Below are 13,901 nucleotides of genomic sequence, written 5' to 3'. Positions count from 1 at the left end.
ATATTTCTGTACCATCCGTCGCATAAAAGGACACAGCCTCTTTATTAAAACTTTTGAAAATCTCTTCCCCAGTTACGTCGCAATAGTTTAAATAATCTAGATCTGTAAGTCGGCTTCTTTATTCACCTATTTTTATATTTGTCTGTCTTCTAATTTCAGTTATGATATCTTCCGAAAAAAGTAGGTTCCAAACTGGATTAGGATTTTCACCTAGTATTTTTGCTTGAGGTTTATTTTTGCCCGGTAAGGTGAGAACAATATTGTATTGCCTAGTTTTGGTGTTATGGGGTGGTTTTTGCTTGGGCCTAAAATTTTGTTGTAAGGAAAAATGTATAAGTTTGTAAACATCGAATTGGCCTTTTTTAGTTACAAAGAGAAATTAAATTTTATATATAAGCTATTGTAATTAAATATAACAATGAAATCAGAAAATAAAAACAAAATCATACTAACCATTTCGTAGGGTTGATTTTCTCCCTTCCACAAAAAAATTATTATATTCTGCCTCGAAAGTGGAATGACTTCGTATTCTTCAGAATTAGGACCACTGTTATTTAGCTCTGATGAAGAATCGTGTTCGCTTTTAAGTACTATGTCTTCACATTTTAAAATGAAAATTTAAATAACTCAAAAAGTAGAAAATCGCTTTGTCAAAAATTGCCTCAGTAAACATCAAATGGAGTCTCTCAGACTCTAACACGTCTTTGCAATCAGCGCGTCAGAGAAAACTGTTACCATACCATATATGCGACTGGTTTATGCACCGTCTGTAAATTACAATCACAGTTGTAATATATAGATGGTGGTTTAAATAATATTTGATATATTGTTCCTGGAGTCTGTGAGACTCCATCTGAAGGTTTGAACGTTAACTTAAGTACCTCATTACAAAATATTTAAAATCTATTTATTTAAGTTCCATTTATGTTTTTCTTATTTTCCGAACACATAAAATATCACTTATCACTTGTAGGTTTAAATAAGTTTTGACGGACAGTTCAAAGTCAAAATATGGATCCCGTTGGTGGCACTTATATTCTCACTAAGCATAATTAAAGCCCAGTAAAATGCCTTTTTTATCTAAAAATTAACGGTTATAACTATGGTTTCAAAAGTCTAACGCTTATATAAATTCAAAAATGGAAAATACCGACTGTTCGGCTAAGAGAGAACTGATACGATCCAGACCGGAACAAAAGCCACCCTGCAGGTCTGCGAATCGTAGTCCCGCTTGCAGAAAGATCGGGGGAGTGATCATCCCGCCGCCTACATTAAATAATGGTTTCGGACCTCCCCAGGTACTACAGAAAACCGCGTTAATCGCTCCTGATAATGGAGTCTCATTTAATACTCGAGTAGTCGAAGTTAACGATCAAGCAGCAGGTATAAGCCATACCTGCGCGCGACTAAAAGATTATAGAGCGTTTGATCAAAACTCCGGTGTTGCAGTTGTTTCAGGGGGCAGAGCTACTAACCCGGGTTCTAATGGTCATAATGCTTTATCCCAAACACAAGCAATTGCTACCAGGAAATTTCCCATTTCCAGGTCAGGAATTTTATATACTTTGCACAAGCTAAGAGATCCAGTGGCGGAATATCAGGAGACCAGAGGAGTACCACGAGATGAAGAAATAACATTTCTCAATCTGATTACGTCTTTGTGCTCACAAGCTTATAGCGCTGCCATCACTATTATGGTGATGGTGTGGAACTTGATGCCTCTTGTAGACGGACTGGTGTATTTTTTACGGTTTTTTTTGGATAAGATCATTGATATTGTGCAAACCGAAAATAATATAGACCGAGCCACGAAGATAGTCCTGTTCTTCGCCGAGATTACTGTGATTATGTTGCTGTTTTTTTTGATCATGGGGCTGATTTTTATGCCGGTTTATGAACTAGTGGTGCACATGGGCAGAAAAGTTCTTTCGTTGGTGTCCTGATGATTATTCGATAAAATGATGAGCAAATATATAAAGCATAAAGGTTATTAAAGATTGCTATTATACCAAACCGTTTTGTTTAATTTACATTTTCCCAATCATATTCACGACGTATTACGGATAATATTCGTACGAATAAAATGAATATCTTACGTAACTGATGCATTACGTTTTGGTTTATGTATCTTATTTAATTAGACAGGTATCTTATTTTATTAAGAAGCTGATGCAGGTTAACTATTTCTACAAAAATAAAAAAGTAGTAAGTGTATATAAAAAGTGTCAGTCAGTCTTTTCTACAGTTTTAGTGCAAAACAGTAATGACATAATTTAAATATACAGTAATAATTATAATGTCGTTTATTATATGCAACTGTCCTTATTTCCCTATTTTCTTTTTATCTTCGGCGAAGGACCATATCCCAAATAAAACCAAATTCCTTTTTTTTATTTTAACACTGGTTTTATGTTTATCTTATCCATAGGTTCAAATTATTAATAGTAATGTTAGTATTGCTACATCAAAAATAGAACTCAAACTCAAAAAAAAAGTTAAAAAAACGATATCACTATCAAAATTTCAACCTGCCATTGATCCGATGCAAGGTCGAACTTCGATGTTTTGAAGAAATGCGAATAAGCAGAGTTGTTTGCAATTAAATATCTGAGAAATATTATTCGAACGTTCAAAATCTAATATTTAATATATTCATTTTAAAATTAATTATTAAAAAAATTAGTTATTCTGGATTGAAGCCACAACAGCAACAATAAAATAAAGTACTAGTAAACATTTAAAAAGTGTTCTTCCATGTTACCTGAGAGAAGACATATTATACAGTGAAATCTCCCATTAGCGGACATTGACGGTACCAAGTTTATTGTCCGCTAATAGGAAGTGTCCGCTAATAAGAAAACCCAAACATGTAAATGTATGTACATAATTTTTATTAACTAACATATGTTTTATTAATAACATAATTTTTATTAACTAACATGTATTGATGAAAATTACAAGTATAAATAAACATAGGTACATTGCTACCTTAAATACCAGAAAAAGAAAACTGAAATTTAAAATCCTTAAAAATTTGTTGCAAATTTCAGATCTTATACCTTAAAAAAGTCAGATATTTTTGCCTGCTTCTTCTTTTTCATTTTTTCCTGAAAAGGGCAGGTTTGAAAATGCGATTCGATATTTTTAAGGTGTTCAAAAGCGACAAAATCATTTTTTGTAAATTTTTTTAGATCATCAAGACATTTTAATGCATCGGCATAAGAATTCACATCACTCAAAGCTTCTTCCCTTTCTTCCTCTTCTTCCTTTTCTTCACTATCACTTTCCAGCAAAATTGTATTTTGTACCTCATCAGCAATGGTTTCTAGACCTCCTTCAAATGTTTCCTCCGTATGAAGTTCTTGGTCCAATATAATAAAGTCATTATCTAATGCCTTAGAAATTTGGCCAACTTCCTGACAGTTTTTCCAGAATTCCGCTAAAGTTGCCAAAGATAAGTCATCTTCTGGATCGTAGTCTTCTGCTCGAGTATCTCCTTGAGGTGATTTTTGGAAACCAGCTTTGACAAAACAATTTTGTATAGTACGTGGGGTAACCTTATTCCAGGCGTTCTTAATAAAATATAATGCCTCCAAAATGTTAATCGATTTTGATAAATCTAAAGCAGACGATTCATCATGCATTTTTGATAGGATGTGTTTTAAAATCTGGCTTCTATAAAATAATTTAAAATTTTGTATTATACCTTGGTCCATGGGCTGACATACAGAAGTTGTGTTGGGAGGTAAAAAAAGTATTTTAATATTTTTAAGGTTAAGTTCTCTTGGGTGTGAACCGGCATTATCAAGAAAAAATAAAATTTTTCGTTTTTGACAACCCATTCTTTTATCGATATCCAAAAGCCAGTCTGTCATGATAATTCTTGTCATCCAAGTTTTTTTATTTGATGTCCATGTAGCCGGCAAACTCTTAAGTGGTAAATTTTTTAAGGCTCGTGGGCGCGCAGCTTTTCCAATAACCAAAAGCTTTTCTTTGTCACCAGCCATATTGGCGCAAAATAGTATTGTTAATCGTTCTTTTGACATTTTGTCCCCTGTGCACTTCTAACCTTTAAACATTTAAGTTTTATCTGGCAAAGCTCTAAAAAATAAACCGCTCTCATCTGCGTTATAGATGTCCTCTGGCCTATATCCTAGCAACATTCCTGGTAGCCTCTCTTAGAACTGATTCACATCTTCTTGGTCTACATCTGCCGACTCCCCTGAAATGCACTTAAAGCTTATATTATGCTTTCTTCTCCACTTATTCAGCCAACCATCAGATGCGCTGAAATTGCGATGCCCCAATTCAATTGCTACTTCTTTCGCCTTCGTTTTTATTAGGGGCCCTGAGATGGGAATTTTTTGATTTCTTGCGCGGGCAAACCACTGAAAACAAACTCGGTCTATTTGGGTAGCTTCACCTTTCAATTTTGCTGATTTCTGATCTAAATTTTCACCCGATTGCCATTGTCTTCGAATAATTTCTTTATTTTTTACAATCTCCGCCGCTTGACTTTTACTTATATTAAGCCTAGAATAATATGTACATTGTGGTCACAAAATACATTTAAACTTTCCTGTTCTGCAATATTTACAACCTTCATTTTTTGCCTCAGCGTTAAAAAGTTTCTAACGGGCGCCATGTCACCTGCTTCAATTTCAAGACGGTACTAAAACAATACATACGTGGATACTAAAGTCACAGCTTAACTACGAAATTTGTAGTTAAGCTGTGCTAAAGTGGCGTGATTTTTTTCCTGGAGTAACGTAACGGTCATTTTTGTCCGCTTTCCGTGTCCGTTGTTGGGGAATTTTGCGCGTTTTGGGGTTGAAAATTTTTGTCCTTGTCCGTCCAACAGAGCGTCCGCTAATGAGAATTTATTTTATAGGAAATTGTTCTTTAAAATATCGTGACAAAAAATACTGTCCATTAATAGGACATGTCCAGTATTGAAAGCTGTCCGCTAAGAGAAATTTCACTGTATATGTACAGGGTGGATACATTTTATTTATTATTTTATTATTTTATTATTTTATAGTTTCAGTTTATATAAAATTTATATAAATTTCCAATTAATTTGGAAATCCCATTGATATATCTTTCTCTCTTGCACTCATGGAGTTCTTATGGGAAGTACTAAAAGGAGTAATCGGACATGCAAGTGCGATACCTCATTTTAAAGGCAATTAAAAATACTTTTAAAAAATAAGAAAATCCAATATGGCGCCTATAAGAAAAAATTAAGTTGATGATAATCGAAAAAAAACGAAACGTTGGATTATTTTTCTTTTGCGTCATGTTGTAGAGCATAAAAAGTGGCAATGAAAAACTGTTTTTAGTTTTCTGATATCTCTTTAAATAAAGTCGGTAGAAGGTAAAAACAATTTTGACAAATTTCGGTTTTTTTTGGGATATCTCCGAAAATATCCGAAATTTTAAAATTTTTTAAACGTCATTTTATTAAGCTCCAAATTGCACAACTTTGCCTTTATTTAACCGACCCCGTAAACTCTTACGGTTTCCGAGATCACAATGGTCACCCTGTACAGTGAGTTAAAAAATAAACCAGAACAATAACAATATAAATCGCTTCAAAGTCATAAGTAATCAGATAATCGTTTTAAAGTCAAATATTGCTTTATTGTTTTATAATGCATAAAATGTTATTAACAAAGCAAAGAAAAATAGAGTACAACGTAAATAAAACACAATAATACATCCAAAAGCATTTAGAACCGATAAAATAAGTATTTAAATTCTAAACTGCTAGTAGGTAAATAAACATTGTCAAAAATAAGATAAATTTAATGAAATAACAGAGAATTAAAACAATATAATAAAACAATAATAAAAATGGATATACCAAGCATGTGTCAGAGGACATCTCATTTAATGCCCTCAGAGAATGAATGGGGACCCAGGGAGAAAGTATTCTTAACTATAAAGCAGAGGTTTGATTCCCCAAACATAGATCTTTTTGCTTCGAATTTAAAATTTAAATGTAAAAGATATGTATCATGGCGTCCAGATTTTCAGGCAGAAAATGCTTTTAGTATATGTTGACGAGACCTTTTCTTTTATGCTTCTTCTCCATTCTTTGTTATTCTAAGAACATTAAATAAGTTAATTTTTGGACAAAGCAGAGGACACTATGGTGGTACCAAATTGGTAATCTTAACCATTGTACCCTTTGTTTAAAAGCCTTTAGGTGAGCGAACCCATGGGAGGCATTTATTAAGAGAGGATACCAAAATTCTGGTTGAATAAATAATTGCCAGTGTTTGAGATGGAAGTAAGTAACGTAATTGAATTTATTTAATTGATTTTAGATTCCAAAAGCATTTTCTTACGGATCGTTTAACTCCTATAGATGTGCCGTTTCTCCAATTTCTATTAACAGTATAGGCAATGAACCAGTGGCGAAGCGTGAACTTTTTTTTCGGGTAGACAAACAATAAAAATCGTTAATTAGAAAAAAATTTTTATTCACTTTAATGAAATAGAGAATGAAAGCGCATGAAATATTAAATTAAAGAGAAAAATTATGTAGTGATATGAAAAAGAACAAAATAATTACTACTAGCATAAAAAGTTAGATAGATATAAGATAAATATTAGATAGATAAATACTATTTATAAAAACACAACATAGGTATAACCATAACTTATAAATCCATAATATCCATTATTTTAAAATTAATTAAAGACAAATAAAAACACAACTAAAATACAATTGCCAATATCGAACAGTCGTTCATAAATATCCACTAAAAAAACCTTTTCTATACATGTAAGAAAACACCGAGTTTTAATTAAATTATGATTTAATAAAACGAAAAATCTTAAAATAAAACAGAACAAATTTCTCTTCAGAAATAATGCGTCGCAGACGCTGTCTAAAATTCGAATCTAGCTGGTCTGGCACGGAATATATTCTCACACGGCCAATCCTGACACTCAATTCGTTCTCGAATTGAAACAAAAATCCAATGTTAACCTGGAACAACAAAACAAACGCCAGCCAAATTTTGCCAAAGTTATCTTAGTTAAAACTATTTAGTATGGAAGCATATTACATGACACAAAAATACAAGAACTTCGTCTTTCTTTTTAACATTCTTTTTCAAATTTCTTTTTAATAAAAATTTCTTTTTAGCAAAGCGTGAAAGCTTTCAATGTTATAGCAACATCAGTATGAAGCATAAGCTCTCAACGTAATTCAAACATTGTTGTAAAACGTATAGGCTTTCAAAATAATTCGCAAAGCGTACGAGCTTTCAACGTTATAAAAACAGTAATGCAAAGCGTAAAAGCTTTCAACACAAAATAAAATTAAAGCAAATACTGAAATATTAATTTGTCAAACCAATTTGATTCCACATATCAAAAACACAAAAAAAAATCTTTTCCAATTACCTAAAATAAACAAGCAGAAAAAGTAATAATATATCTCAACATTCTGAAAGTTCGCCTGGCCAAACTCGGATCATGTCTCTAGCAATAACTGTTTTTCGATTAGTTGACAGATTTTTTAACTGAAACCTGTCATTCGGCAAAATAGAAATAACTTCAAATGGACCTTCGTATTTCGTGTCCAACTTTGCTAAATTAACTTAACTGTCACCCGACAGATGAAAGACGAGATCGCCGAATGAGATTTCTTTATTGAGCCTTTTTGTTTTGTCAAATAAACTTTTTGCATAATCCGCTAAATTTTTATAAACAAGGACTATTGGACTGGCATATGGTGAATGGCTCTCGCGAATTATTTTGTTTTTAAGTAAGTCTTGAACTATTATTTTTACTTTTTCTCTTTCACATAATAATGGCTTTCTATAAAAACGAAAATTTATAATCGCATCGTCTTTTAGTTTAATATTTAATTCAGCAGTAGTAACAGCAGTTACTGAATTTCCCTGCGTAATATTTTGTTTACATTTAGAAAGTAAAGTTATTAAATTTTGCAACTCTATACTAATTAATGGGGTAATAATGGTTTCTGAGGATATTAATAATTGATTAATGGCTTTTGGAATTAAATTACTGTTATTATTCAAAAACAATCGAGTTCCGGTGAGAACTGTGCGTATTTCTAGATCTGTGTACTTAAATAAATCTCTTCCGACTATAATATCAGGGCCAATTATGGAATCGTCGACAATATAAAAAGAAATTTCAAATGCATTCCCTATGCCCTTCATAGTAATAAGGCAAGGTTATAAATGACAGCTTAGCTTATTTGTGACTTTTTGGGACGATAAGCTGCATTCCGCACCTGTATTTATCAAGCAGTTTACCTCCAAACCTTGGATGAAAAATTTCGTACAAAATTCCTTGTCCAAGTTGATTTGCGATTTTTACAATAGTTGCAAATAAGTTCAGATTTATTTGCCAATTTTATATGGTCATTATAAGATTTATTTTCTATAGCTTGTCTCTTAAATTGATTATTCTGACAATGGCGGCTGATATGCCCAGTTTGGTTACAGTTGTAACATTTCTTTGAATTATTGTCAAATTGATTTTTAAAATGAAAAGGAAAACTTCTTTTTTGGCCTCTTTTATCAGAAAAATTACCCGAGCTAGATTTATTATAATCACTTAAAAGAATCCACTAACTGAGTCTAGGTTGCTATTAAAAGCAGCGGTTGTGACATGAATGTCTTTGATATCACCAATGACAATTTCTAATAACTGACTATCAGTTAGATTAAAATCTAGAGAATTTAAAAAAATTAATTTTTTCTGGCATACTCACAATACGAGCAAGCGTCATTGCTGATGTACAAACAGACTCTTCGCAACTTTTCGCTTAGATTTCTCTTGGCCGGATAAAGACTGCATAACTCAGTCCTAAAGTCCTCCCAGGTTCGCTGTAACGGCTTCCAAGTCGACAACCAGTCCTTTGCTTCTCCAGCCAATCCACTTGAACCTCTGGCAAGTAACTCGTGATTAGACCACTTAAAAGTTTGACCCAATTTTTCCAATTCGTTACACCACCTTACCGCACCGTCATCGTCATTTCCCGGATTAAACGTCGGAATGTCCACTAACGCCGATACAGCACTTTTTTTTTCATCTCTAAGCGCTTTTAGAGAGTCGGTTAAAATTTTCGCGAATTCTTCCATAATTCTTGTATCCACAAGACGCGATTAAGTTTTTCTTTTATTTTACTGATTTAAAGCCGTTTACAAAAACAATATCGAACAATAAGTGGTACTTTTAGTAAGCCGATCCCACTTCTGATGTAAGAAAACACCGAGTTTTAATTAAATTATGATTTAATAAAACGAAAAATCTTAAAATAAAACAGAACAAATTTCTACTCAGAAATAATGCGTCGTAGACGCTGTCTAAAATTCGAATCTAGCTGGTCTGGCACGGAATATATTTTCACATACACATAAAACTACTAATTATTAAATTACTATAGCACACGCCCACACCAAATGCCAAATGCAGATTCATCAAAACAAAACAAAACTGTAGATGTATTGCGGCCGACCAGATCAAGCGTGTCCATAAACAATAACCCTCAACAGCATAATAAAATAGCTGGTCGACTTTGATAGACAAAAGCTCGAATGTCTTTCCCGCGAGTAAATTTTGCATACGTAATAGGCTGAATGCTGATGCGGCCGGACCTCTGTCGCCTGCTTGATGCGTATTTGGTTCGATTAGATGCTCCAAATTTCGGAAAACAAATATCAATGTGTCTTCCTGGGGCTCGTATACATTAATTGGGTGTCAGCCCTGTATTTTTATCTTACTCGGTGCGGCAGGCGGGGCGCGCCTTTGGATTAATCATGCTTAGATACTATATAATAATAGTAAGGATAGCGACTATGTTCTGTGTTAATTTTTTTAAAATTTTAATTCAACAATTACATGAAATAATTACGTGATAAATTAATGACAAATAACTGGATAATTTTGGGTAGACAGTGTCTACCTTGTACGCTTCGCCACTGCAATGAACACATTAAAAGATTCTTAAAGGGATACGTATTCATCCCCAAAGAAGAAAGTATAATTTCACTTCAGCTTGTTTCAAATTTCCTGGAAAATCTGGAGGAAAATGAAAACTTGACATTAAATATTCTAAAACGGAAGCTAGCCACACTATTTGCTTTAGTTTCCGCCCAAATACTACAAACGATAGCTTAAATTAGAGTTTAAAATATTCATTGCACTACAGAAAAAATTCAAGTTTTTTATATCGGACGATACCAAAATTACGGCGATCGGAAAGGCACAGCCATATGGATCGCGTTAACCTTAAGTTCTTATATTCAAAGAACTGCCAATTTAAGAAGTATAGAACAGAAATTAATTTTGCTTAGGACAAAAAAAATCGTACCTTACAGCTACGACCCAAACCATAAGTACCTAGATGAATTAAAACTACTTTAAAGGAAGCAAGAATAAATACTAAGGCATTTTCGTCCTACTTCGTAAAACACTCACTCGACTAACTCAGCCGCTTATAGAAATGGAATTTTATTAAACACAATAAGAAAAGCTGGCCGCTAGAGTCGGCGTTCTCAGACATTTGCTAGATACTATCACAGATCTAAATAGCTACGCAAGTAGCTAGCTTGCGTATTTAGATCTGTGATACTATTAGTGTCCTTTAGAAGCAACATTATCCCAGGACATGCTTCTTCAATTTTAGCTTCATAATTCTTTTTCAAACAAAAAATTTTAAGATTCATGATTTATATTATTTTGGACTTACATCTTCTTTGTGTGAATAGGTAATATCTACACAGATAAGAATACAAACTTTTGATTTCAACTTTCGTTTGCTTTAGTAAAGTCAGGAACGAAATATCTTCTTGTTACATTTTTTCTTTAATCTGGTATGTAGTTCTCTAATTTAGTGATCTCGAGAACAAAGTGTGATATGAAGCACTTTGTTCTCGACTAACGATGATCGAATAATTATAAAAATGTTGCGCAATATTTACTGTGCATACGGTTGCTAAATATGCAAATAGAAATCGTTAAATTCTTAGTCCACGTCACGAACGTCAATGTCATCACTCAGAAGCAACAGCTGTCAAAAGTTGAATTTTCGAAATTGCAATTCGACCGTTGGCCGAAATCAGTCTTGTTTTATCCCGAATTTTATTAAATAAATTTGTTTTACCCACATATTGTATATTGGAATATAAGTACCCGGTCCGCGCAAATTAAAGCGCATTTTAATTTGGACCGTAATCTCTTATTTTAAGTATAAATTCCTTAGAAAACCTCCACTATTCTAGGTAAGTAATGTCAAGCATACTTAAAAAAGTCCCTTAAAGTGTTAATAAGCATCCTGTTCTCTAGGTGAAACTTATAGAGAGGTAAGGTAAGATGTCTTAAGAATTTTTGTAATTTGAAACTTATTACACTGGGATACTTTACCTATGGCTTTACAGGCCTATGGGGACATTCACATAAGAACTTCAGTTAAAGAGTAATCTGTTTAATTGGATATTATGTTGCTATGCTTAGATATATAAGAAATATGTTTAGAAAATACTGTCTTATGTAAGCAATTATTGCAGTAATGATGGACAAGCAGTTACAGTTTAACTAAACTTTCCAGTACTACTACTTCTCTTTTTCTAATTTCAGAAAGTGCAGAATATTCAGTTATTTCCAATATTTATGTTTTTTTAAAAAATAAAGCTAAATATTTCTGAACAAAAGAACAAAAAATCTTTAAAGAAATTTTTTGAATAAATACCATAGACATTTGAATTGAAATATTTATTAAACTGAAGTACTGGTATTCATTTTGAATTATTAAGTTAATCATGCATCTGTTGCCTTTTAATGTAAGTATTAAATCCAATAAATAATATCTCCAATCTAATAGACTTAGACATTCCATACACATCAATACAACAGATCCACACACAGATCAATATTTTAATAAATAAAATGTAAAAGAAAATATTTTACTCACCAAAGAATTTTTCTTGTTGTGAAAAAATTTAAACTGTTATTACAAGACTTTCATATACTAAACAAAATACAGACCAAAGCAAACAAGCAAATTAAAGTAAAAAAAAAAAAACAAAAAATTAACTTTTCAAATTGCACTCTAAGAATAATCAAACTAAATTATCAATACATATTTCAGTCAAATTCAGGGGTGAAAATAATCTTATACAGTCTAAAATTGGGAAATTTATGTCATAATCAAGAAAAAAAAACACAGCAGGCAAGCAAATTAAACCTTACAAAAAAAAAATTCTATTTGTACTTTTTTTCTACTAGTTCATGGGCTTTCTCCCTTTCTTGATCCATCAACCATTTTCTTAGTCATGACTTAAAATAGATGTAAAGAATTTGCAGTTTTTATTATATCTGGTAAGGAATTGTGTATATTTGGACTTATGTAAATAAAAGATCATTGAGCTAGTGCTGTTTTAAAGTTCGAAAGAGAGCCTGTTGAATTTTTGTGTCTATTATGGTTATGATTTATAATTTTTAAAGCGTCTTTTTTATTGTATTGTCTCAAAGCTATTTTTTCTATAAAGAGTTGTTGCATATCTAAAAGTTCTGCCTCTTTGTAAAGTAAGTTTGTTGGGTAAAGCTCAGTGTTTTCATAAATTAGCTTTAGTATCCACTTTTGGATACTTTCCAATGGCTTAATATGTACATCCAGTATTCTCCATTGCACACTATTATTCCATACATTATGTGAGGCTAAGCAACAGCCAGGTAAAGTACCTTTACATAGGAAGGTTTAAAATATTTAGTCATTTTGGTAAATTTAAGCAAAAGACTTCTTAATTTGTTTGGTGTATGTTCTATGTGCCCATTCCAGTTTAAATGGTAATCTAATATAACACTTAAACATTTAACCTAAATAAACTAAATTACCAAAATAAAAAAATTACAATTTTGAACATTTTAATTGAAAACTTTTAATTCAGTTAAAAGATTTTTAGCTCTTTGTTTCAATTTTTAAGTATTTTCATCACAAAAGATGGTTTTGATCTTTGAAAATTTTTTCCCACCATTTCTAACCTGCTATAATACATTTTACAGCTAAAGCTGAACTTCCAAAGCAAGTTTTTGGAAGGTTGTCAGAATTTCACCAATATTAAAAAAAGAGGATTTGGATTAGGTAGCTAACTACAGGCACTAATCACATGGTTACATTCGTCTAATATCTTATTTATAGGTGAAGAATCAGTCTTATTGATAGAGAACAGCCTATTGTTATTTATTTTAATTTTCTATATTTAATATTATTTATAAGAATTCATTTAATTAATTTATAAGAAGGCCTGAATGTAAATTTCTCGTATTATTCAGTTGCTGAATTTTAAAAGAAGTTAACAGCATTATAGGAAATCATATATGGATATATACCAAACTTTCTGATATAAAGGAACCTTCAGATTTGTTTTTTAACCTTTTCAGTTAGATCAACATTGAATTTGGCTTGTGTTTCCGATATAGAGGATACTCCAAGTGAGGTCTTATTAGTCTGTTGTAAAACAATATTAGGGTTTCAATTCTTTTAAAAAAAAATTGAGTAACAAATTAAAAAGCCATGAGCTGTTTGCCTTTTAATAATGATCCAATAATATTTAGTAAATTTTAAATTTTCCTGAAACAGTATAAGTTCTTTGGGGGTGTTTTTTCTCCTAATTACAGTGTTAGAAATTTTGTATTGGTCCTCCATGTATTATGTTTTTCAAGTGAAGTCAAAACATCACACTTAGAAATGTTTGTTAGGCACATTTATTATTGAACCATTGACTTAGTGAGTTCAAAATACTAATTAGTAATGTATAGTGGATACATTATTCCCCACTTTAACTTTATTTAACCTATGAGAAACATACATGCTCCTGAACCAAAATCAAATTTGCTTGGTTTTTCAACAA

General features: G+C 31.9%; 2 protein-coding genes across 2 annotated transcripts in view; both read left to right on the top strand.

Moving 5' to 3' along the window:
* Positions 1–991: 991 nt before the first annotated feature.
* LOC126738627 (uncharacterized) lies at positions 992–2,013 on the top strand. The gene has a single exon (XM_050444054.1). The coding sequence runs from the start codon at positions 1,140–1,142 to the stop codon at positions 1,941–1,943; it is 804 nt and encodes a 267-aa protein (XP_050300011.1). The 5' UTR covers positions 992–1,139; the 3' UTR covers positions 1,944–2,013.
* A 9,059-nt stretch (positions 2,014–11,072) lies between these two features.
* Positions 11,073–13,901, top strand: part of LOC126738049 (chromosome-associated kinesin KIF4-like) — a 50,755-nt gene continuing 47,926 nt past the window's right edge. Inside the window, exon 1 of the mRNA XM_050443223.1 lies at positions 11,073–11,273. The gene's annotated coding sequence lies outside the window, so the exon portion shown is untranslated. The remainder of the gene's footprint in view (positions 11,274–13,901) is intronic.

Source organism: Anthonomus grandis, chromosome 1, assembly GCF_022605725.1.
Source record: "Anthonomus grandis grandis chromosome 1, icAntGran1.3, whole genome shotgun sequence".
NCBI lineage: Eukaryota > Metazoa > Arthropoda > Insecta > Coleoptera > Curculionidae > Anthonomus > Anthonomus grandis.
Note: the sequence above shows the minus strand (reverse complement) of the source record. Positions and strands in the feature narration are given on the sequence as shown.